The sequence below is a fragment of the Candoia aspera genome, chromosome 3 (assembly GCF_035149785.1).
Source record: "Candoia aspera isolate rCanAsp1 chromosome 3, rCanAsp1.hap2, whole genome shotgun sequence".
NCBI classification, from domain to species: Eukaryota; Metazoa; Chordata; class Lepidosauria; order Squamata; family Boidae; genus Candoia; species Candoia aspera.
In genome coordinates, this window is record NC_086155.1 from 63,533,678 (window position 1) to 63,560,038 (window position 26,361).

The 26,361-nt window shown below is 39.1% G+C and overlaps 2 protein-coding genes across 4 annotated transcripts in view; one reads left to right on the plus strand and one right to left on the minus strand.

Annotated features, from left to right (window-relative positions):
- The window catches only part of ZFYVE9 (zinc finger FYVE-type containing 9), a 58,927-nt gene extending 54,393 nt beyond the window's left edge, over positions 1-4,534 (plus strand). For both annotated transcript variants that reach the window (XM_063297943.1, XM_063297945.1), the window contains exons 18-19: positions 621-797; positions 2,240-4,534. In XM_063297943.1, coding sequence (XP_063154013.1) covers positions 621-797; positions 2,240-2,401 — 339 coding nt within the window. In that variant the 3' untranslated portion in view covers positions 2,402-4,534. The remainder of the gene's footprint in view (positions 1-620; positions 798-2,239) is intronic.
- CC2D1B (coiled-coil and C2 domain containing 1B) overlaps positions 4,466-26,361 on the minus strand; it is a 37,981-nt gene continuing 16,085 nt past the window's right edge. For both annotated transcript variants that reach the window (XM_063297946.1, XM_063297947.1), the window contains 16 exons: positions 26,194-26,304; positions 25,797-25,927; positions 23,825-23,897; positions 22,797-22,933; positions 22,070-22,265; positions 20,919-21,091; positions 19,700-19,825; positions 18,459-18,517; positions 16,937-17,053; positions 16,494-16,567; positions 15,626-15,684; positions 12,633-12,684; positions 11,538-11,637; positions 6,976-7,066; positions 5,911-6,041; positions 4,466-5,430 (listed from right to left, as the gene is read on the minus strand). In XM_063297946.1, the coding sequence (XP_063154016.1) occupies positions 5,922-6,041; positions 6,976-7,066; positions 11,538-11,637; positions 12,633-12,684; positions 15,626-15,684; positions 16,494-16,567; positions 16,937-17,053; positions 18,459-18,517; positions 19,700-19,825; positions 20,919-21,091; positions 22,070-22,265; positions 22,797-22,933; positions 23,825-23,897; positions 25,797-25,927; positions 26,194-26,304 (1,619 nt within the window). In that variant the 3' untranslated portion in view covers positions 4,466-5,430; positions 5,911-5,921. The remainder of the gene's footprint in view (positions 5,431-5,910; positions 6,042-6,975; positions 7,067-11,537; positions 11,638-12,632; positions 12,685-15,625; positions 15,685-16,493; positions 16,568-16,936; positions 17,054-18,458; positions 18,518-19,699; positions 19,826-20,918; positions 21,092-22,069; positions 22,266-22,796; positions 22,934-23,824; positions 23,898-25,796; positions 25,928-26,193; positions 26,305-26,361) is intronic.

The window sequence follows — 26,361 nt, forward strand, 5'->3', positions numbered from 1 at the left end:
TACATAGATGCTAACATGGAAAAATCCCTTCGTTCTCAGAAATGGCGCACCAAAAGAGTTGTATTATATTCTACCAGTTACTCCATGGTCGAATGTGAACATATTCCTTAACATTTATTTATGAGAAACCATTTTTGTGTGTTTTGGAAGGGCTGCAAGCACATTTATGTACCGTAGCTACAGCTTTACAAAACTTTATTAGGGTTACTCTTAAAGACATGTTTATTATTTATATGTAGTCATTTCCTTTCTCTTTCATGATACTAATGGTATGAACAGATGCCTTGGACAGAAATTTAGTTGTTTTTAAAGGCAAGTTTTTATTTATAATTGTGAAGAATACCTTGATATGTCACAATGTCTGTCAAAATAAAGTAGAAGGATTTTATTTCTGACATTAAGACATTTGACAGTCAACCCTTTTCACTGCATGATGCTTCATGTTTACTTGGTTGGTTACTATTCAGACTCCAACTCCTCTTAATTTTCTTAGACTGCACTTCTTGCCATTAACTGATTAAAAAAAAAAATTGGCAGTGTTCTTAAGTTGCAAAACTACTGTTTTGATGCAATATTATAATCAGTTACATTTATCGGGGCTGAATTCTTTTTATCTTAAGGTTTTCTTTCTGGAAAATGACGACCAACATAATGGCCTGAGCGACCCGGCAGATCATAGCAGGCTGACGGAGAATGTGGCTAAGGCTTTCTGCCTGGCCTTGTGCCCTCACCTGAAGCTGCTGAAGGAAGACGGAATGACCAAGCTGGGTCTACGAGTTACACTTGATACTGATCAAGTAAGTAACAATTCTGGGAGAAATACTCTTTGCTTCTTTGGTATGAGCAATGTACAAAATAAATTTACTATTTGTTTAATGAATAGGATCCAGTGGAGGCTCCCTGCTGGAGGAAAGGGGTGAGGTGGACTATAAGATCAGTATCAAAAGATAATGTAGAATCCAAATTGATATAGTACCAGTAATAAAGTTGTGTGTGTTTTAAAAGTGCTTCAGAAGTGTTTTAGGCCTTGAACAGGCGCCAGAGTTCTCTGTTCATTAGGGTAGCCTAAATTTTCCAGGCTTCTGCATGCTGCTGGTTTGAAAGTTGCTGCTGGTTTAAGGGCCACATTAACTTTATTGAGTGGATTCTTGAAAACAGTGGCACCATTTTTCAGACTTTCACAGAAGCCTGATAAAGTCTGATTCTGTAATGAATAGCAGAGCGATACTGCGTTAATGTGAACCATGTCCAGAGCATACACAGCCATAATCAGTAATGCACACAGTGGAGTATCAGTTCCAGCTCCTCTTGAAGTTGACCATGCCTGTAACTAAAGAGTATATACACATATTATTAACTCCATCTCTAATATTCTGTATTTATGATATGCAAAATTTTGAGGCCTATTTCTGAAATATTTTATGTCCATAATTGCTTAATGGGAAACCATGTCATCAGCTTTTTCTACACTCTTTATTCCTTAAAAATAATTTTTTGATGAATATCTTTCTTGGAAGGGCAATCACTTTAGAGGCCACATTTTCAGTACTGATGTACTTTTTGTTGAGGTTGTCCTACTAATAGATTATTGTGCCTAGTCATTTTGGCCGGGTGAAAAGGTTGCAAGTGATTGTCTCCTCTCACGTGCTTCATGCAAATCACCTGGGGGAGGAAACCTGCCCGGACTTGTTCTTACTTCCTTTTTTTCTCTCTGCCGGCAATGTAGGCGAGCAAGGCTTGCTCCAAGGGAGCTAAGTCCTTTAAATATGTTTTGCTTTTGTTTTGTTTTCTGTAAATAAATTATTTTATAGAAATGCTTGGTGTGTGACTTTTTTGACCTCTCCTGGGCTAAAGGCTTTCCCAGCATCTGCCAACACTTTTGTCATTTGCCTATTATGTTTCTGGAAACTCAGCAAAAGTTTCTTTTTGATACTGGATTATGATTTGAACATACCCACTCTTTTAAAGGCACACTTCAAGATAATATATTTGTAGACCAAATTTTGATGCTTCAGAAGGCACTTAAAACCATTTTTTTCCCAATGGGCATTTAGCCCAGGATAAATATGCTCTGCAACCATTGTATTTTTTATTATTAATTTGCTTTTACTTGTTTCTTTCTTATATACTGCCCAGGGTCTGTAGGATTGGGTTAATCTATAATTATTGTAAAATAAATAATGTTTCTTGATGCTCTTGCCCCATTCACTTTGAAGCAAATTATTTTCTTTTCTTTTAGGTTGGCTACCAGGCTGGAAGCAATGGCCAGCCCCTGCCCGTTCAGTACATGAATGACCTGGACAGTGCCTTAGTGCCAGTGATCCATGGAGGGGCATGCCAGCTGAGCGAGGGCCCAGTCATAATGGAGCTTATTTTTTATATTCTGGAAAACATCTCATAAGGGGACTTCATTTCTTTCAGACCTGTTCCAGCAGCAGTTGTATCTGAATCATTTGCACTTTAAAACTGGAAAATTAAGCTTTTAGTTAACACTATTGTGAGGGGTGGGGTGGGTGGGTGAGAACAGTTGTTCCATAATTCTGAATTGTCTATGCATCTGTCAACAAACAGGATCAGGGCAGCTTCTATGTTACAAAATGGCTATGCTATCTTTGCGGCTAATACACTTCTGTCATGAATAGAAATAGAAACCAATAATGGTCATGTTTTAAAGCAATTGCAGTCAATGCTCAAAAGGATGCAGAGATCACTGTGGAGTAAGGAAAAGAAATGTGTCAACATTTAATGTTTGTAGATAAACTTATTTTGAAGAAACAATCAAGACCTCCATTCTGACCTCATTATACTGCTGTTTATGGTTAATTTCTCTAGACGTTTAAGGCATATTGTTTACATTATTGTGACCATTTTATTGGTCAGAGTACCTCCAGGACATGCTGGGCTGTTCTACAGAGATGTACAGAAATAAAGACACCTGACAGGAAGATACTTTCTACACCTGCCCAAACAAAGCAGAAGTATTTCCAGAAACTGTATGTAAATTAAGCTTGCAGTTTGCTGTGTTTTACCTTATTTTTCTTTAGTTGTGAAATGGTGTCCCTTAAGAATGAAACTGGCCAATATCTGCCAAATTTTTTCTTCTCTGCATTTTTGAAGAAACCTGCCACAGGCAGAAGACTTACTAGTGTTAAAAGAGCAGTTACATGAAATTGCTGTTCTTTCTGACTGATCCTGTTTTTTTAAAAGGAACATATTTCTTAGTTTTTCTGATAGGTGTGTAATGTACTTAAGTGATCCCTTCCATTAAGCCTGCACTTATTAACACTTTATAGTAGCAGCACCATGTAAAGCTATCCTCTGAGGACTCTAGCAGGTTTGGCTGCTGTTCCATGGTTTGCTTTCACTGCGGGCTGGAAGGCTTGCACCCTGCCTCACCTGAAATGAACTCTGAGTGGACAGCAGGTTGAGCCTTCTTGCTGCGGTATATCAGGCTGGCAGTGACAGTCAGCAAGAGAATATGAGCATATTCCTGTTAACTCTACATTTCCTGAGAAAACAGTAACAAGCAGAGCTGTCAAAAGATTGAGAAAGTAAATTCAGATGTCATTTGGACAATGCTATCCAAATGATTAGCTCTCATTCACATGCAAGGAGATAAAGGACTGAGCTTTACTAAATACAGATTAAAAACTGGAGTAGCAAGTTTGTTTGTACTAAATGGCAAGTACGGACAGCAGTGTATGTAGCAGTGGCAGCTATGACTAATTTTCCTCTGTAGATAGCCATATATAACTGAACATATGTAGATTTCATTTTTGAATAAATTGCCACTGCATCCTTAAATTAGTAAAAAAAAATAGCACAGCTGATGTTAAACTGCAACTAGAACAAAAGATGACAAGGGAATTAGATCAAAGCCTCAAATTAAAGGATAGGAAAATGAATCTTCCAACAATTAAAATACAGGCTAGCCACATGTTCCTGTAATGCTAAAAATATATATGTTGTCCAATGTACTGCCAGGAAAGAGGGAACTGGACAGACATTAACGGACACCTGTGAAATCATGTGCAGAATAAGGGTCTTGCTAAGCAATTTTATGTTTCTTGTTCCTTCTTTTCCTTGCACATAAACTCAAGTTCCTTATAAGCTTTCTCTCCTTCTGTGACAGCACTGTTTTACAGGATGAATTGCCAAAATCAATACAGTTCTTTGTAACTGCTGTAGAGTCTTACTTTAGTAACTGCATCCCAGATTCCCCATAGAAGCAGGCTTTTCAGTAACTTAGCTTTGCATTAAAGTTATTGACAGATGGAGAAAGGCTGAACTTTTCATCCCTCTGCAGAAAATCATTTGTCTGGGCTACGTTTGTGCAAAATTCTATTTACTGACCGGTTTGCTTCAACCACAGCCTTTAAATGACCTTAAGATTACCATATTGTTAAGAATTGAGTACTTGTTTAAAGAAAAAAATGTACTTTTAAAATTCAGTTAACACTGCAAAGACTGCATATTATATTTTTATTTTCAACATGTAGTTTTGTATATTAAATTTATTAAAATTACAACAGAATGCTGCATTGTCTCCATTGACTTAAGACAGAAATGAATGCTGGCTGCATGGCAGACTTAAGTGTATGTATGAAGTCACACACACATTGTGAAAATCTTCTGCAACTCCCCTGCTGGAAGCCATGAAACTGGAGAAATAGAAAGATAATTTGGATCCCTAGTTGTGTGTTCTATTTAGGAGGCTGGCAACAATCATGTTGTACTTCCAGTCAAATTGTTCTGTATCTATTTGCTGAAGCAAGTTCAAAATCTTGATATTCTTGAACAGTAAACGGTTTTAGTTCTGCCTCAGTTAGGAGAAGAGCAAAAGGAATACAAAGGAGAATTAAAAAGGAACTATTAACTATCTCACATTTGACACAGGCTCCCCTTTGAAAAGACTTGTGCTCTAGACACACTTGAGCAACATGGATGCATATATGAAGAGATGTACAGTAACTTAAATCTTCATTGCAGGCAATGTAAAGAGATACAATCACAGCTGCTTAGCCTACGCTTCAGTAAACAAGACTATCATTATTCCATGGGTAGGAAACACACTATCTTAACTGCAGGTTATATAACACACTGGAGCTGCTGCATCATATCTTAATTATACTATTTATTGAACTTTTTTTGTCCACACTTACCAACATGTCCTTTATTTGCTCAAGTCAGCAATCACATTAACATTTATGTATTACCAACAATTTTAGCCTCAAGAAAGGTTAAAATAGGTCAGTCTCTTTGTGGATCAGAACCTTCATTCCTAGTAGTAGACTTACAAAGCTTACCAACTCATACTATATGATAGTTATGAAAATAAAGATGTTATGTTTAGTAGTGCATTCACTGAACATCTTTGGTGCTTGCAGAAACTCCATGTAAAGTCCATTCTGCAGCTTAGCATTCCTGGATCTGTGGGTGCAGGGAGGAAAAATTCAACATAATTTTATACATAAGAGAATAATAAAGCAACATCCTATGGCTATAAATCAAAATCTACCATCCATTACTGAAATGTAGTGACTTTCCACCATACGATTCAAAAGCAATTCCATAAAAATTACTTTTAGTGGAATGTGTTAATAAATTTGTTGATTATGTGCATCTCTAACAATATATCTGACCATTAGCACCACTTTGTGGTGGGTGGTGGTGATCTACTTGTATAATGTACCTTGATTTTTAGTGTTTTAAATCTGGACCACCTTCAGTGGTGAAGTGATAACAGCCTAAAGATAAAAGTATTTCTAAATAAAATACGTTTCACAAAAATCAAAGTGAAGTTACAGATCTGCCTATGAAAAACACTTACTGTTCAGAGTTAAAGGCTGGACTGAAATAATTTTTGCCACCTACAGTATAGGATTACAGAGGAAAGACAGATGTTCCTACCTTCGGCAGAACTAGTGTTCAAGGACTAGCCAGTTTTCTGTAATTGTCTGAAGATCTTGCCCAGTAAGTGGCTCCCTAAGTCTTACTTTTACTTCTAGTTTGCCTCCAGTAGGCTTCCTACTGTCCAAAACCTTAACATAGAGAGGAAAGACATAATTGAAACACAACCCAATTCCAAGATCTGTGCAACTGGCCTTGAACACACTAAAGCTTAAGCATATTTTTACGATGACCTATGACCACGTGCTGCACTGAGGATTGTTTCCTCCTTTTATTCAAATGAGTCAATCCATTCCTCTTCCCACTCTGCTTTCTGTCTTCCATCTCAACAGCCAGTTGTTTCTAGCCACTAAATATCTTCATGGCCTTTTTAAAAAGATATTCTAGGTCTGCTAAAAACACTAATTTGTGTGTGCATGATACAGTTTTGGCTATGTAAGTATTGGTACATACGGTTAAACCATATAAAGAGAAGGAACAATAGTGCAAAGTTACATGGACAAATTAGCATCGTAATTTAAAAGGTTATTAAACAAAAAGATTTTTTTTGTGTTCAAGCTTTCCCTTCTTACTAAGATTTATGACCTGATAACCATATCAGAAGGCTTATTAGGAAATAGCAAAATACTAATGTCTTACATTAATTAAGATATGCAATTCTACAGACCTTTAAGTACAAAAGTATGGATTGTGATCTGACCTAGAGTCAACTTCTTATGCATTTAGATTGCACAGAAATGTGCAGAAGGGGAGGTGATTACAGGAGGTGAACTATGTTGGCCAATGCATAATTTTTATAGCAAGCCACTCAACAGAAACATTGTTTGAAAATTTCAATAGAATTTCCTATCCACACAAAGACAGCCCCACTCCTCCAAATATTTTGGAATCAGCATACAGCAAAGATAATGTAAGGGAGTGAGGAAAAAATGCTATCAACTGCCAGGGACAGAAAGTCAGTTACAGTAAGTGTACCCTGTTTTACAATATGCCTTCAGAATACAAAATGATCCAAAGAAAATAATCACTTTATTATAATTCAGTTCAACGAGCTTGGAATTGTACCTCAATGATTTCTCTAATTTCACATTCAGATTCCAATTTGTCCAGTTTCAAATGTGCTGCTCCCACTTGCTTATCACTCCTGAAAAAGGACCTGGGAAAAGGGAATCATCAAAACCAGAATTAAGTTCCCTTAACAACTTGGGTTGGAAACAGCAACAGCGTTCTATATCAATTCGGGATATGAAATTATGACACAAATCTTTGGTTCATTTATTTCTTTGGAGTCAAATATGGATATAAAACACTGATAACTAGAAGAAAGCTGATCAACTACATGTTTTATGCTAAGAAATAATGGCCATAGCTTATTGCCAAATGGGCTAGGGGAGAGAGAAATGAGCCAGTTATTCATGGTCTGTATGCATCTCTCTCTCTCTCTCTCTCTCTCTCTCTCCCCCCCCCCCCCTCTCTCTCTCTCTCTCTCTCACACACACACACACACACACACACACACACACAGACATGGGGTGGGGGTTGGGACCTGGGCAGAGACATTTTACAACTTGGCTTTTTGTTGGGACTGTATTCCCTCAAGATTAATGTCAAGCACTTTAGTTCTTCTTTGTTATATATACCATAAGGATTATTCTCTGTCTGTTTTTCTTGAGGCATAGCAGGGCTTTGTAGCTTCTCTCCTTTAGTATGTTTCTTCTCTCTCTCTCTTACCTTGGGAGGCATTGGCCTAAGGCCTCAAAGGTATCCCTCCCCCTCTCAAGGTGCATAAACTGTGGAAGTCCCCACCCTGAACAGGGATTCTGTCTTTTTTCTACAAGCAAAGTCAATCTGGTCTTGGGAACACTGCTGGAATTCTATCGTACAATTACATGACAATAATTCATCCTGGGCTGGGCCTCACTTGAGTTACAACACTAACCTCTTTTCAGTGTCAGCCTTCAAGACTGACACGTCATTAAAGTTTGGGTTTGGCTCCAATTCTGAAAACCTCTTTATAGTACCACTGCCTTTGATGCTCAACTGCAACACCAGCAAAGGGCAGGGCAACCCTGCCACACCCAACAGCTACACCTCCCTCTCACTCCAGATTCCTCTGGTATTGCTACAGAATGTTGATCCTGAGCCACGCTGCCATTTGCTAAATCTTATGATTCTCAAATTTGAAGAAATAAAAGTTTAGCCTCTCAAACGGCTGGACTGAAAGCATCAGAACAAGCCTGTTTTTATAAGCAATTTGGACTCATCCACTTTTGGCTACCTTTTGGTTTAATCTACACTAACATTAGTGCTAATCTTAGTCCTTACTTCACTTCCAATGGCTATAGACTATAATGTCTTTGTGACATACCCTCAGCAGTTAAATGGAGATGGAGCCCAAATAACATACTTGTCCACTATCTGAAGTTTGCTAAACTAAGGTCTGTTAAACCAAGAGTTTACTGTATTTATTTTTTTCAGATATGGTAGGTTACTGACATTGATGTACTTGGTGGAATTCTTGTTGTGGACCCATCAGAAAAGCTCAGGTTTTAGAGCATTCCAGAACAGTGGAGAAGGTGAGAAGCCTGCTGCTCAGAAATAAAAAGGCGGGATTTGACTATGAACTTCAAGAGCACTGAGACTGTACTGCTGTGCTTCCTGCCGGGATTATTTTCATTTGAAATAGGCTTATGAAAAAGGAGTAATGTTACAGATTACTATTGCTGATAGACATTGGAGCAGCAAAGAAACTATTTCTATGTACCCTGAAGGGTGACAGTCTTCCATTTTCCCCTCCATCAAGAGGAGCCATGACATGTAGGAGTTTAAGGCTCCCCACCTCCCCCAGCCTTCACACTGTCAATGAGAAGCTTGTGTTTCTAGTTCTAGCAAGTCACACATTTGCTCTCAAGGAATAATACACAATTCTTGACTGTGATTTGGCCCAAATGCAGCTATCTAGAAGCAGCAGCTTTCAATCCCTCTTTCATGTAAAGTAGGGAGTATGCATTTTTAATGACAAATACTGGCTTGCCATTATTTCTGCATTAAACCCATGTGTGGGAGTTGCCATGTGAGACACTAAAAACAGGGGCCATACATAAACCCAATCTACCTACTCTACTAATGATTTATGCTTTAAACACATCCATATTTTAAATTATTGCAATCAGCTCTATAATGGGATAGTCCATGAAAGGTACTTAGACATTACAGCTGATAGAAAATGACATGGCCAGATTGCTTGTTATCTGATGTGTGTTTTGTAACAGCAGTATCTCCCAATTTTTGTACAAATCCCTAAATTCCACCAGGCCTCCCTAATGAACCTGCTACTAGACTTCTGGTCCTGCTCTATGTCCTTCCACCAAAGATCTATGGATTCCTGAGCAACCAGGACAGATTTTTTTTTGGAGCAGAATACTGACCAGGGAGATTAGACTGGTCTCACCTTTTAAGCTTAATGTAGGAAGGTAGAACACTATAATTGTATTTTTTTAAATGTGGAATTTTAAAAACTAGTTCTATCAAATGTGGTTTGTTTGCTTTAACATTTTGTTTTTATATTTCATCTTCAAAGTCCTACAACTGCTGAAAAGTGATTTATAAATATGTAAGTAAATAATCCTGCCGATGTTCCATTTTAAAGACATAACTCTGAAGCATGTTCCCATAAGGAGATCAAAGGAATGGTATTCCTTGCCACTTCATCCTTTTATTCTAAGCAATAAAGATACTAAGGCCAAAGATAACAAAATGTACATAATAGATAAAGTGTATTTCTTTTCTTCTTTTTTTTTGCCTCCATGAAATAACTTCTGGAAGCATAAATTAAATATTCCTCAGCATTTTACAATTATTATACACTATTCTTTATTTAGCAAATCCTTTTGGCCAAGGTATGATCCACTCATGCTTCAGTATTGAATGTGTTTCCATTTTGCACAATTGAGTGCTGAGACCATGCTGCATATAAGGGCCACTGACCTTATTAAATTTGCCCAAATGACAGCAATATTGTATCCCTATTTCACAATCTGCCATTGGGTGTTGCACTCAGGTTCACCAGTTTAACTGAATTAAACAAAAGCAAATGTTTAACAGGAAGACTGAAAAAAGTGTTGGAAGGAAGACATACAGCTTTCTGTATTTATCTGGATACTAGTTTGTGCCTGAGGAGCAGAACAGTGTCCATGGTTTACACGCACTGAATGCACTTAATCTCAGTACTTAGTAAAGAGTAATTCTATTTTTACAAGCAAACAAGGATTGGGGATCCTGCCAAACTGGTGTATCCAGCTTGTGGGGCTTCGAGCAAAGCCACCTTTCCCAAACATATCCTGTTGGTGTACTTGCAGGACTGGCTCTACTTCACTCATACCCCACCTTTTCCCTTAAGGGGAAAGCTGCTCTGCTTCATCAGCATCAAATTCTTCTTCAAGGGGACAAATGTCACATGAGTGAAGCTGGATGGATTCACTCCTGCAGGTTCACTGACCAAAAGCCCTTCCTAAATGTAGAAGGGAAAGACTAACAACTTTTGAAGTCCCTCTCTTCTCCAGCAAGAGGAAATGGATAGTGCCAAGGGATGGTACTTAACTGGTTGACACTGTCAAGCAGCCCCTGACCCCTGTCATCCTACCTACCTGACAAATGAAATCAGGGGCTGGATTAAACCATTTCTTCACTATTGCAACAGAGTAAAACACAGGAAGAAGCTTTATGGTTTGTGAAATTATTTAAATACCATCCTTTAGTTTTATATAAAGACATAGAAGTACAAAAGTCTAATAAATTTAATTATATTTCTATCCATCCATCCTTACAAGGTATTCAAAACAGTAAAATAAAATACAACGGTAAACTGATAAATCAGTAGACTATATTGAGATCTATACAGTTTTTCTCCAGATAACCAAATGTTCAAATACGATATGGCAAACATCTAAAAAAATCAACTATGCTCTATAACAAAGATCCTGCAATTTGATGGGTTGGTGGGTATATTTAGAATGTTGACAGCATGTTATGGGTACTGTCACAAAACTGCTGCAAAACTGGTAATTCCTTTAGCTTCCCAGGATGTACCACTTCTTCTCAACCTGGCCTTTCTTCTGGGAAAGTGGGCATGCTGTCAGCTAAAACAATGAACTGCATATGCTTCTGAGGTCTATGTGAGACCCAAAAGCTTTATTGATTATGCCTGACAATGGAGCTTTGCAGCACACTAGCTTCCCATTTTAAAATAAAAATTAATTTTTTAAAACAAAAATCCAGGCTCTAGCAATACGAGTGCTACAATTATTTGAAGGGAATATGGTTGTTGCAGGAAGTTGCTGGGAATTGGGTGGCATATACATTTAATAATTTATTATTATTATTAACTTTCCAAATCTCCATGCCTCTTCTTCCTGATTGTACATGATGACCAGGCCCCATAAAAGCATTCCAACTGCCACCAAAAGTAGCAAAATGCCCACTGCTATATTTATGCAAATTAGAAATGATAGTTCTAAATTTTGAAAAGCCACTAGTGTCCTAGAATGTGTCCCCTCTTTCTCAATGAGAACATTCTGATTCTGTTTCATGCAACTAACTGAATTGCCGTCCCCTGGGCATGCACTTACCCTTTGTGAAAAATCTCAAATTTAATTCCTTTGGTTTGAATTGCTCTTCGGAAACCTCTGTGATTTCGATTAATGTTCAACTTGAATAGCTGATTATATTCTACAAGCATAAAGAAAGATGCATAGAATACTTGGAACAGTTAAGAGCATCTGAAGTCATTCAAATCTCTAGCAGAACATGTAGCCAGTGGTGCAAAAGGAATAGATATTTTGCCACTTTATATGGAATGACTATAAGCTTAGTTCAGTTCTGCAATTTAAACAATATTACACTTCCACAGACAGAATCTAGATTACAGAAGGGATCCATTTCAGGAATCCTTGCATAAGCTGATATTTCCACATGTTTAGGTTATCATGTGTGATCCAATAGCAGCTGCCATTTTGCATATGCACAAAGATGACACTTGTTTTTGCTCCCATTGCTTAAGGTCAAGTTTATCAGGGCTTGTATAACCTGGGGATCCCCTGAACTTCTGGACTGTACTTTAATTTTGTTATTCCATGAACATATAACCATCTAGAATACCAGCTGAATGTTATCATTTGGTCTTTATAAATCTTAAATAATTTTTAAAAATATATATTATAGGATTTATGCTAAATAGTTGTAAGAATCATAGATCCAGGTAGAGATCATGCAGTTGGGGAAATTTTTATTTTATTTCTCTTAAAAAGAATTATATGGAAAATGGACAGTGCAGACCAGAACTTCTTGGATTTCTAATGGACAGAACGCAGAGTTCTAAATCCTTAAGACAAAGACCGCAGTCTGGAGGCTTATTAGACCCCCATAGCTCAGTACAAGTTCCCAGGCCTAGGGCTGGGCGATCTCTAGTTAAAAGAATCTCATTTAAGCCTCTGCTTCTGACTTTTGAAAGCCACTACTGAGCAGTAGACCAGTCTCCTGCTCTTGGCTCAGATTTAAAATGAAAACCTCTGGGGGTACCAGGTTTGGGAAGGTTGCAGTCAACAATATTGGGTTGACAGAGCTGAATGTGAAACAGAATTATCCCTTTTACTCTGGTTCTGAACAGCCACCCCTCAGAAGGCGCTGCTTCTCACCAAATATAAAAGAAAACCCAATGCACATACCAGGGCAGTTGGTATTTTTAACCACTGATGTTTTGCTTTTCTGGGCTTGCTCCTAGTTTTGGGGGAAAAAATGAAAATATTTATTTAAGAAGCAACTAAGCTAACCCTACATCAATATGTAAGATTTGTAAGATTTGATATGTTTTTATTCTGGAAAAATGAACCACACTGACATAAGTAAAATGTCCACAATTCACTGAAGATACAATAAAATGCAAAACTTTAAATAGACAAATATGGAGGTTAAAAAATAAACCAGTTGTAATGGAAACCCTGGATCAAATGGATAACTTTTGCTATGATTCAAACACGAAAATACTTTTCCAGTGGATTTGCCCTCCTTATCCTTAAGAATGGAAAAATTATGAAAGATTGATGCTTAACAAGATGGCTCTGTTAATAAGATGTGAAGAGTTATCGGAAGAAGGAAATAATTCCTTGTCTTATAAAACTTAACCCCAGTTATGTTCTAGGGCCAACATGAGGTATAAAAAGAACAGATTAAAAAACATCTAAAACCAGTGGTCTGTGAATTGGCCAATGTTTTTCATAACCCACTGCTGACTAAAAACTTACTGTCTTAATCAAACAATCAAACAGTACACTATACCCTAATCAAGGAACTATTAACTCAGCCGATCAACCAAGCAGCAAACGACAGCCCAATCAAGGAACGCCCCAGGAGAGAACAACACCCCTACCAACACAAGCAGGGCAAACCACGGTATATAAACAGAGAGCAAGTCTCACTCGCTTTTCACACTGAAGATGTTGCCTAGTCTGGCAATGAAACATCTGCAAGAAAACAACAAGGCTCAGAGAGCACCAAGGGCTCCATGGTCTGTCTGAAGCAAAAACCAACAAATGGAGGAAGGCTACTGAACATTAGCCAGGCTGCAGCTTTATTGGTTTTCTCACATTTGAAATCAAAAGAAAGCATAGAATATTCTGGCTGGACTAAGTGATTATGGTTCCTGGGTCCCCTTAGATTGCATTTGTAAATAGAAGAAATCTGGAGCATGCCTACCCTCCCAGACCTTGTGGAATGTGTAGGAATAATTGCAGGCAGGCACTCTGGTAAATAACCCAGCCCATAGCACACAAAAGCCCACTAAGTGCTACAGCAACTTGTAGCACAGAGGGTGTGGATGAACTGAGGGACACCCATAACTTATCCATGCTGTCGCGTTTGGGACCAACTACGATTTCTCAGTGGTTTTCAAGGTGAAATCTAGCACTTGAACTGCACCAGGAAGCCTACTGGTAACTAGAGCAGCACACAAAGCAGAGGTGTTACATGAGCATGCCGTGGCATGTCCTAACTTCCCAAGCTGCTGCATTCTGGATTAGCTGCACTTCCAAAAGATCTTATATAGAGCGCAGAGTGGATTGCAATGGTCCAAACAGGAGGTGACCCAACATGCACGACAGTAAGCAAGGACTCGTGGTCTAGGAAAAGGCATGACTGGTATATAAATGGAGCTGTGCAAAGGCCCTCCTAGCCATGGCTGCTCCTGCTCCTCAAGCAGAAATGGAGAATCTAGGAGCCCCTCTGCCCTGCTGATTGTGTACCAGCTCTGACTGGGGGAGTGCTCCCCCATTCAGAGAGAAAATGGCAACATCTCCATTCTGGGAGGTCCTAGAATCCATACACTCAGTCTTCCTTCCCTCTCCAGGCCCCTACAACCTTCAGACACTGAGGAAGTTCCTTGACAGCATCACTTGGCTTATTAGCTTGGTCTGCTACCCCTTTTTTCTGCGTCCTATAACATTCTTTCTTTGCACTGTAAGTAGTTAATTTACATTTTTTTTTTTTTAGCTTTTTTCCCTTTCTCAGTTTCCCCACTGATGCAGAAAACTCTTTCTTTCTTCCCAAATCTTATTCAGTATTCTCTGTTTTCTTCTTGTAATCTGGATATATTTCTTATGTGCCGAACAGAACGGTTATGAGGATTAATGAGATAATGTGGTGCTTAGAGTGCTAAGGAAAAAAAAAATACAATACTGTGCAAAAGTCTTAGGCCACCATTAGATTTGTTGTTTTAGCAATGGTATAATGACCATATATAATTATTTCTCAGTCTCTTTACTAGAATACAACCAGAAAATACAGAAAATTTGTATGCAGTATTCCGGAAGTTTGTATGCAGTATACAAAAACAGAAAAAAAATCAGAAATACTGTATATATATACTTTTGCAGAAGGGGAACAGGCTAAGATACGCTAAAGCTCTCTAAGATTGGAATGAGGATCAGTGGAAAAGAGTATTATGGAGTGATGAATCCAAGTTTGAAATTTTGGGGTCCAGTCATTGACAATATGAAAGAAGAAGAGTTGGAGAGAGATGGACTGATGAGTGCTTGCAGCCTTCAGTGAAAATTTAAACAAACACAATTTTCAGAACATCTTAGCCTAAAGAGACTGAGGCTGCAATCCTAGCCACACTTACCTGGAAGTAAGCCCCATTGACAGAGGTGTTTCAAAACAGTTATTTACCTTACTCAGAAATAAGCCCACTGTATTCAGCAGGAAGTAGGTGTAATACTATCCTGCTCACCAGAAACAAACACCTCTACCCATTGAGTATAATGGGCTTACTTCTGAGTAGACATGCATAGAATTGGGCTATGAGAAATAATTATATATAGTCATCATACCATTGCTAAAACAACAAATGTAATGGTGGCCTAAGATTTTTGCACAGTACTCTGTCTGTGTGTGTGTAATCACAAATATGAGAAACTAGGGTATGGCATCTCCAGAGTTCTTGGGCTTGACCCATTTTTCTCTGTTTCTGTCCTCTGATCAGCACTACCTCCTTCAATCAGGCAGTGGAGGACAAAAGTATGAATTCATATATACTACTTATACTAATTCTCCAGGATGCTGCTAACTGAACACCCAGAAAAAACAAAATAATAATCAGTCCCCAAATTTGGCATGTAAAATACTCCAGAAGTTAAGAATGATCACAAGCTTGATGCATACTTACTGTGTTAGGATAATGAAACTCAAATTTCACAAATGCATCCAAATCATTAGGCGCCACACCTGGGTAAAAAGAATAATCTGGCTGAGTGTAAAGTATGAGCTTCTTTATGGCATCAGCAACCTCACAGAAAATAATCATTAGTGGATTATTAAGGATGCTACTGGTTACATTCTAAATTGTTTGCAAAATTTTAAGAAGCTCAACTTTTACAGATTACATGAGATCTCGGCTGCATACCTGATAGAAGCAATAACTATGAGCCCCATTTGCAGTGGCTGGCTGTGATCCACTTTAGTAGATTCCAGATGTTCTGTTCAATGCAGCCCAATGTAAGATACTGTGTTTGTGCATACTTTTAACATTTCCTTTGCAAAGTAATCCCATTGCAATAACTACATCACACCCAATCCCTGGAAGACCACCTTTTTGAGGGAGGAAAAAAAGTTTGAACAGGGCTTTCAGAACATTAGCTATTACTACAGCTCTTCAATCCCACAAGAGAATTTAGAAGTCACCCAAAACAGGAACATTTTAATATTCAGCATCTTAATATTCAACTTTCTTGGAGTCTGATGTCGTTGAAGGGAAGCCAGTGCAGGAGAACACCACTTGGTAGAACTGAAAACGTACCCTTTGCTTATTCCTCTTTCTTCCTGAAGCCCCCCTCACCCCGCCATGCTGTTTGAAAGCCCATCAGTTTCCTAAAGCTGACTTTTATATAGTTTAAATAGAAATATGAAATTGGCAAGAAGCATTCTGCAAACAGAGCTAGGCATTCTTGAACCTGAAATACAGAGGTTTAAAAACAGATGGGGCAAACTTAAAAGGGAAGAATGGCTCCCAAAATTACATGTTGGCTGTGAATTACCTGCTGGAGCTGGTAGATTGATTCCTCTGACAATGATGAGATGCATTTCAGTGCTACTGAGTTCTGAAAATATTCTACAAAGCAAGTTAAAACAATATATGAATGACGTCACTTTCTAATTCACCCAAAGTTTTCAAAACCAGGTTTTCAAAACCAACAGAGGTGTAGAAATCCAAATTATAAAGGAAAACATTACATGATATGGAAACATTAAGCAAAATTGCAGCTACATAAGTTCTTGTAATGCTTCATTCTGCTATGAAATGAATATTTAGAAAAAAGCAGTTTTAAGATTTAGAAATGCCAATACAGAAGTCTACAGACTTCTAGACTGTATACTCCCAAATAGTTCAGAAGGGATTCATAAAGTTCATCAAAGTATATGACAAAAGATTTGCAATCTTATCACTGCCCACAGAAGATCAGCCCTTGGCTGTCCATACCTTACAATTTTAAAGGTTCGCTCTTCAAAGTGATGGCTTGGGGGATCCAGCCCCTGCTTCTGTGCAAGCTGTAAGATCTCCAGATCCTTTTTACAATACTGAGCTAGCTTTTCAAACCTGAAATACAGAGTAAGGAAATGGGACATATAGTAAGGGTGACAAACAGGGGAACTACATTTAGGAACCGCCTTTATTTCCTGGCAAGTATTGATAAGCATGAGATTTCAAGCTGCTAAATTGCTGGATAGCACTTCAAATAAGATCCTGGCTGTTGACTGAAACTAAAAGTGATGGTATCAAGGCTGATGAATAACAATCAAAGTGACTCAGCTTCTATTATGGATTTGGAAATCAACCATTTAAACCCAATTCTCTATTAACAAATATATATTTAAAACTGTACACGGTATGGAGGGAGTTTGGTTGATAAAGGGAAATACATAAAGCAAACAGATTATGCAGGCAGTAGCAGGAACTGGATAACCTCGAAGAAACCTCCTGAAGAAAACTCTAGCAACCCTATGAGTTGAATGACAATCCTGAACTGATCAGAACTGGTCCTTAGCTACAGATTAAGAGGGAAGGCTTATACCAGTGTTTTTCAAACTTGACAACTTTAAGATGTGCGGACTTCAACTCCCAGAGTTCCCCAGCCAGCATGGTGGTTGGGGAATTCTGAGAGTTGAAGTCCACACATCTTCAAGTTGCCAAGTTTGAAAAACATTGCTTTAAACCAACCATTTCCCCTTAGGAGTCTTCAGATGGTAGTGGATTATAGTTCCCATAATCCCTGAGAAAGATGCTAATTATAGTCCAATATCATTGGGGAACCTAGGTTTTGAAATAGTTTTACATTAAATTACAGCTCTAAGTCCAGCTAACTGAACAAAATTACAAGCAGGACACTTCCAGTGTCTAGTTTGGGATGTGTCTTAATGTAAGCAGAGTTGTCCCACGTTTTTCTCTTGGCAGATTTGCATAGGCCGTGAACATTGAGGGCTTTCAGTACCGCAGCAAAGGTTTTACCTGCTGACTTTCTACTTACATGCATCTGTTGAAGATACAAGAGAAAAAAGACTACTTCAAGTCGGAGGGTTCCCAGTGCTCACCTGGGCCTCTTGTGATGCAGAAAGTTTACATGACAAACACATCTGCAAGCATGTAAAGAACCTCAGAGAGCAACAAGTCCACTCCCTTATCTCCATTACTAGCTGTGCCTTGCAGACAGGTTGGGACTACAACTGCCCAAACTTCCAGTAAGCATAGAAGTCTTGTACAAATTTAACTACAAATCCAGACTAACATGCAAACGCTATGGCCAGTAGTATACAAAGCATACCAAACAAATTCCCCTAAGCTTCATATATCAAGGCAGAAGAAACAGCTTTCTTCCAAACAATTGAAAGCAAAACTTAGAACAAGAAAGGAAAATGTACTGCAAGCTCCCCCAAATTGCATTTGTATTAAGCCCCAGATTTTTAATGTTACTAAACACAACAAATATCTTGAACTACAAACCTACCTTGAAGTTTCAGTTACATTTCCCAGATGCATAAATTGTTTGGAATACTGCATACATTTCTATTAATGGAAAGTAGAACAAATGTTTAAAAATGATTTGAAAGAAAACACAGCATTGATCCAGTCTGATGTGCAGAATTCTGTTTTATTCCAATCAAGAGATCATACTGCTACATGTTGCTTGATTGCACCTAGTTGTTTCCACCTGCTTGCAAGAAAAGCTAAACAAACACACAAAACCCCAACCCCAATTCTTTTAGCTCCCTCATGTTACTCTGAGATCATGAGGCAGTTATGGGTATGAATGAAATGTGGAGCAAGAAAGATGCTGTGCTGCTCGGTGGCATTTAATCTACTTGCATCTTGGCTGGTGAGGAAGGGTGAGGCATCTGATTAGGCCTTTATCTCTCTGTACAAGTCTGTAAACTCCCTCTTTCCCCAAAGGAGGCCTAGCCCCATTTGCTCTACAATTAAATGAGAACAAATGATTACACAGACAAGGTGAAAAGGGGAAAAAAATCAAGTCACTCAAATGGGCTGCAGTTTCTCAGTGGATGACAGTATTCCATTAAGCAGAGAACAGCATGGCTCATTTCAGACATAATGATAAAACACAGTTTAGCACTATGTGCATGAGCAGTAGAGTCTCATAATCACGTACTTCACATTCTTTTGTTTTCAGACATGGCTATAGAGAGGGAAACAGAAACATCTTTTTTTTTAAATTGCCAGCTTGAGTGAATCTTGATTCACTGGAACTGTAGTTTGTAAAAAGCCAGGTTCAATGACCATGGCGATTCTGGCTTGTTCAAACAAGCCAAAAATTAAATCGGGGTGCAAAAAGTGTAGACCAACAGCATCCCTTTGAAGTCCCCAGAACTCAGGCCAATTTCTTTGTGGAATGAATAATTTCAGCATTTTTTTTAATTTAAATTTTTGAAGTTTTAAAAAATTAAGGGGGCAACAGTCTTGCAGAGATGGTACCTAACCTCACCTACTTTTGGAATGCAGCCCTCAAGATGGTTAGCCTGGTGCAGTCAGCCTTCCAGCTGGCACAAGTTGTGCACTCCTGAATTAAACCAAAAAGTGTTCCAAAGCAAAGCTGTACGTAAAGAGGAAGCCTGGCATCCCTCTGAATGCCACTTTTTTGCTGCCCTGGGCTGGAAGGGAGTGGGGGAGAAAGTACGTGACTGTGACTCCCAAGGCTTGCTAGGGAACTACGGTTTAGACCACTCCACCTACCTCATGCTGGTCTTTAAGTAGATTGATGAGCTGAATGTAAACCTCTTCTACTTTCTGAGACAGTCTGACATCCTCATGATGTATGAAAATAAAGTCACCCTCATCATCCGTAGGAGGCGAAGGCAGCTATACAGCAGAACACAGAAAATGTCAGAGATTCCCTGGAAAAACTGTTGCTGAGACAAAGAAAGGCCATTCATATTAGACTGAAAAAGACTGGAGAGAAAATGAGGAAAGGGCAACAGAATACATCTCCTGGAACACAATGTTTGATCTCAAGGCTCATGTGGGTACAATGTATCTGTTTTCTTGGGCTTGCAGGCAGTAACAGAATGTGATGCTACATCACACAGAAATGCTTTCAAAGGCCAGTGATGAGAATGCCATGAGAACCCCGGTAACTGAGGCTGCGAGGAACTCTAAATTTTATCATTGCTTCAGCTGCATGATACTTCTGATTGCTCTTTAGCATCATGCTAAGCACTGATACTACCATAATGATTGTCATCAATAATGCCAATGCATCAGGGAAGAAGATTCCAGAACAAATTGTACAGCTACCTCAGACTAGGATATCATGCAGGGTAAAAGTGAAGCCGCTGCCTCAAGCAGTAAATGATGGAGGGAGAAGGGTAACAGTGAGAGACTAAAAGACCGAGCTATGGATGCTATGCAGCCTACCCCATCTTTTCCCAAGGTTTTGTGGATAACACTTTTCAATTAGCAATTGTGAAGCAATATTCAACTATTGTTCAGGTTGGCTCCTATGCTGGAAAGGGGAAGGGATGTTATATTATCCTTTACCTCCTCAGCCCAAAATGTTTTGGACTCACTTTGTATCTATGTCACTGTACATTCAATGTGAGAACTTGCACATTACTGATTTTCAAGAAACCATGGCTTAAAAAAAACCCTGAATTATATGAAAATGCAACCACTAAAATATCTCCCTCCTCACCCCACCACTCAGTTAAACTGATCCAAACATGTTTCTACGAGCAATAAATTACATGAAGAAAACTGTAAAATCTCCCATTGAATGTTAATAAAAAGACTCACATAATTCAAGGTTGGTGAGAGGAAAACAGCTGGGCAGGTGGATAGTACAAATATTTTATTTGCCCCAACTTCAAAAGACCATCTTTCCTTCTTACTGGTGAATATATAGTATATATGAACACACACACACACACACACAAAATATGCCAGTTTTGCTAACCTTTGAAATATCAACCGATTTGCCATTTTTTGCCATCTCAATTTTTGGATCTAAGCTCTTGGCTGTTCTTAGGTAGGCCTTGGCTTGTTCGAGATCATTTTTCTTCTTCGCCTGAACTGCAGCCTTGAGGTATTGTTTCTTTCTGTTCTCTAGAAATTCAAGATGCTCCTTGGCTGAAAGGAAACAAAAAAGTTCCTCAGGTTAAAAAATGTTTCAGATGTCTATCTGACCCAACCAGCAGGCTTTCATGTTTTTGATTTAATCTCATAGGCAAATACACACAAAACCAAAGATCAAATACAATTGTACAAAAAGGCATTAAAATTACACCACACAAATGTGTGAATAATTTCATCTGTATGCTGATGGAAGATGACAAGTCAAAACACCCAAGTACATTTTCCGCTTCTTTTACCCATTCTGTTTTTTTGAACATTATTCCTAGGAAGAACCTCCAGATTCAGAGACTGAAGAAGGGTAACTATCTTTGGGCCTGGTCTCTGAGTTTCCCTGTAGCATCTGCTTGGAAGAAAGCAGGGGTGGATAATCTTTTGGTTCCTGAGAATCTGCAGCAGGTCTGACAATGATGCAGGTTGAGACATACTACAATTTCATGTGGCATTTTCTCCATTTCCGTCTTCTAAACTTCTGAAACTATATCTCTTTTAGGGCATCCCCTACAATTTTTATATGCTTCTCACCTCAAAAATTGTGGGAAAACATGCCAGCTGTAATTGAAATGGCTCCAGGGCTACAAAGAAAAGGGGCCAAATTGACTTACTTGATTAAACACACTATCTACATTTATTGCTGATTGGGAACCCCTTATAAACTTTTTGTGTGAAACAGAAAAAAATGAATGTATGACTTAGGGTTTTGATGATTAGAAAAAAAAGAGAGATTATAGAAAAATTGAGTCTCATGTTGTAACCATAGAGTAAGTGACTGTCTTACTTTGTCTTTCTTTTTAAAAATTTTAATAAAATTATTTTTAAAAAAACAAAGAAAAGGAGTTGAGAGTCATATGTGGAATGGGGACTCCAATTGCCCATTTGGCCTAAAACAACAGCACTGTTCTTATTATCACAATCTTATTGTGTGAACAAGAAAAACACAACTGATGGACAGTCAGCTATTTCCGCAAACCTTACCAGCTGAAGGGAGGTGCTCAGTGGATGTGGATCTCTCTGGTGCTGTTCCAGGGTTGGATGGAGAATTACCTTTCTCTGAAGTGGGCTCTTCCTGGCTTACATTAGATGGCACCACCAGTGGCTGAACCATTTGCACCGGTTTCCTAGGTAGCTGGGTGGGCTTTTTGGCAGCTGGAGCCTGTGTGGAAGACTCACCCTACAGAAAGGAAACAGAAATCAAAAGCCATGTGCGTGAAAGCTAGATATAAGAAGGTGACCAATACTGAACAAATAGATCCCATTACAGCAAATATCTGCTTGGGGTTGTCTAAAAAGGAAAGGCCTCATCCTTAAAAGGTGGCCTTTTAACCAAACGACTGAATGCAGCCTTCTCCAGTTTAGGCTTTCCACAAAGACTGGACTATAATTTCCAAAATTCCCACATGCATACTGGCTAGAAATTTTGGAAACTGCAGCCCAAAATATTTTGGAGGACATCAGAGTGGGGAAGGCTGGATTTTGAGTACTCCATCATGCAGCATGGGGTTAATGAGATGACAAACTAGTAACAGGTGCTCAGACATGAAGTCTTATTAACTCACATTAGCAAGGCAAGACTAATATTCTGACTGAAACCAGCACAAGGAGTTTTCATGATACTGTATGTCCTAAGTCAAAACAGGAATCTGTATCAATAGGTCACCAAAAGAACTGTAGGGTTAAGCTCATATTTATTTTAGTAATATACCTCATCATCATCATGATCTTTGTCATTGGTTGTTTCTCCCTCCTCTTCCATCTTAACCAGCTTGTTAGCATTTTCCAGCATTCCAGCAACTGTGCCATCACCATCTATAGGAGCCATTCCAGGAATTGGAGGAAATCCTAAAAAAATACAACAAACAAGTCTCAAAATAACTGAAGGAAGACACATAAACCACACATATTCAAGGAATCCAAGATTTTAAAGGGAAAGAGCTTAACATTTTCGGTCTATTCAAAAGTTTCAAGATCTTAGAGTTTGTGGGCTACAATAATAGCCCACAAAACAGACAATGCCCAACAATTAAGAATATCTCTGGAAAAGCTCTGACACACAAAAAAACAGCAATTAAGTTGAAGTTGAAGTTGAACTTTAATTTACTCTAAACAGGAAAATATGGATATTGAAAATCAGGAATAATGTTCTACATCCGTTTATACATAGGGCAACTTGCCCATATTAACTGTATGGTTTTAGATATAGGACAGAATTTTGTTCTATCTTATAATTTTATCCATTTGTACTATAATGCTTGTGATTACACCATTTAAAAAGATGCTAATGTTGCAACTTCATCCTTCAAACTTTGAAATATGAATGAAATATATAAGCAAATGTGAATTGCAAAGCCTGCTTTATAGGGCTTATTTCAAAAGAGTATATTCTCCAGATCACATGTAGGAAGGGTTTTTCACAGTTCTCATTGCCATAAAATCCACAATGATGACAACAGTAGAACAGGAGGGGTTGATTTGGGTAATTACAAGTTTTACAATTTCTGCAAATACATTAAGGATAAAGATCTTGAGGGAAGTAAAACTTTCAAGCATTTGTTTGTTGTTCAAACCATTCCCATGGTTCAGAGGTGACAACAGGCAATTTTTCTGCACATTCTGTAATGCTGTCTCAGTCTCACAAACAGGGCAGAATCTGCTGAAACATTTGTGGTACAGAGACAATGCTTATGTTAGGATATTTCACATTATGCACAGCCCTGATAGTTGCCCACTTACCAGGGGGAACTGGTAGTTCAGCAAAATTAACTTTTCTTCCTGCTTTATGGGCTCTTATGGCATCTTGATATTGCTGCAATCAGAGATGTTGTTTAGACTTGGCATTTAGGGACAGAATAGCTCTTTTAAGGGAGGGAAAATACATATTTATTCCTCATTTGCTGCCAGAAGTTAATATACCTTCTGAAAATTCTTTTGTAACAAGACAGAAAAATACTCATACAGTTGCATAGAAAAATTAGGTAGCCTTGGTCAAATTGTATGCTTCAATGAATCTCTAAGTAAGTTGACACAATCTTGACACAGTATACTTAAAAAAAAAGCACTGAATCAATTGGAAGAGTGTCCAATCTTCTGCACCTGCCATATTCACTGTTTCTTAGTTTGAATATGTAAACAACTTCATATAAATAGTAAGCATACATTCAAATTTGCGGAAAGATGCTACATTTAACTTTGTACCATGAACAAGTTGCGTCAGCTCCTGTTCACTCAGGGATTTGCTGGAACACACAAATTTGACCATGTAACTTTTGCATGCAGCTCTGTGTGGTAAAATGCTTCTGTTGCACAATTGCCACTGTACTTTTTTGGCAAATTACATTAACTTGTGTTCTTTGTGATTTAATTTCATTGTCCTTATACCTGCTTATTCAGAATTAAGCCTCACTAAATTCAATGGACCTTACTCTTCTGTAAGTGGGTATGCTATTGCAGTTCAGTATGAAAGCAGATGTTCATACCAGGTTATGTTGTGTTGTGCAGAAAACAAAGGATCCAGTTTGGTCTATTGGTTAAGGAGCTGGACTGGGAGAGAGGAAACCAGAGTCCCAGTCTTGCCTTAGGCCTGAAAGTGAGCTGAACGACCTTGGGCAAGTAATTGGCCCAGTCCTAGGAAGATGGCAATGGCAAACCGCTTCTGAAAATGCTGCCCAAATAACTGCATGGACTTGTCTGTATACAGGTAGTTCTCGACTTATGACCATTCATTCAGTGACCATTTGAAGTTATGATGGTGCTGAATGAATGGTGGCTATGACTGGCCCTCAGAGTTCTGGCCATCCCAGCAGCCCTGTGGTCACGTGATCACGAACTGGCGCTTGGCAACTAGATTGCACTTAAACCAGTTGCAGCACCCTGCGATCATGTGATTGCCATTTGTGACCTTCCCGGTTGACTTCCCCAGAAAGTCGATGGGGATGCCTGCAGGTAAGGTCACAAGTCACCGGGCTAAGTCTCTCCCTCCCACACCCTCCCCTAGCGCCTCTGCGCTTGTGCTGGCCACTTGCACACCCCCTGAGCACCTTCCCCAAGCCTCACTGCACCTCCGCTGCCACTTGTGCACCCTCTGTGCCACTTGTGCACCCTCCCCAACCCTTGCCATGCCTCCCTTGCAACCTCATGCACCCTCCCTGAACCTCCCCACTCCTCCCTTGCACTCACGCACCCTCCCACCCCCTCGCTGCACCTCCCTCGCACCTTCTCCATGCCTTTCTCACACACCCCCGCACACCCTCCCCAACACTTGCCATGCCTCCCTCACACCCTCGCCCCCTCCCCCACCCAGCAGCAGCCACTTACCTGCCTGCTGGCCTGCTTGTGAGCCACCTGGGACTTGCAATTTCCTGCTGGCTTCCCCACTGACTTGACTGTGGGAAGCCAGCAGGAAGTTGCCTCGCCTAATGACTGTGAGATTCAGTTAACGATGGCAACCAGGAAATTCCAGTCCCAATTGCTGTTGTAAGTCAAGCACTACCTGTAGTAGAGTTCAAGATCTGTATAGTTCAAGACTACTTTGGAGTAAAAAAAAAAGCAGAAAACAACCTTCCAATTATATTTTGGTGATAGCACATGAACAGTACTGCTGAACATGAGTCCCATGATGCTAAATCAATGCCTCACAGGACAGACATTAGAAACATGGAGCTACTCGTGGCATCAACCCAACCCCCACACCTATTTTTGTTTTAACCTTGGCTATTCTCTCGTGCATCCTACTTTTCCGACCATCACCATTTGCTTTGGCTTGAGCTGCTGCTGATTTGTACTTGTCCAACCGCTGCTGCAAAGCTTCTAGCACCGTTTTCGGCTGCTGCTGGCAACCTGTGAAATGGATGCCAAAAAACAAACAAACCCATAAGGACACAGCCATGGGATGTTTTCCTCTTTCTTTTGCTATAATCAAACCACTATTCCTTTTTGACAGAAAAAAAGCTGAAAGCAGCTTTGATTTTTGCAGTATGTTTGTTTTAAGGTTGCCCTTAAAGGTAGCCGTAACAACCGCCTCCATGTCCACCACGATAATAAAGCAACTGTGTTTCTAATCTTAATAATTCATTAGAGGGCCATATCTTTAAGACAGGTCTCACCTGAATCTTCGTAACTTTGAGAATCTGGTTTAGTTACCAGCTGAGAATTTTCCACAGGTGCAGATGGGGTCTGTACTGAGGGAAGCTGCACCTCTTCTGGACTTTCAAGTTCTGAAAAAGTGTTTATAAAGACAAAGAAAATGTCTGGCTACATTTCATAATAAGCTA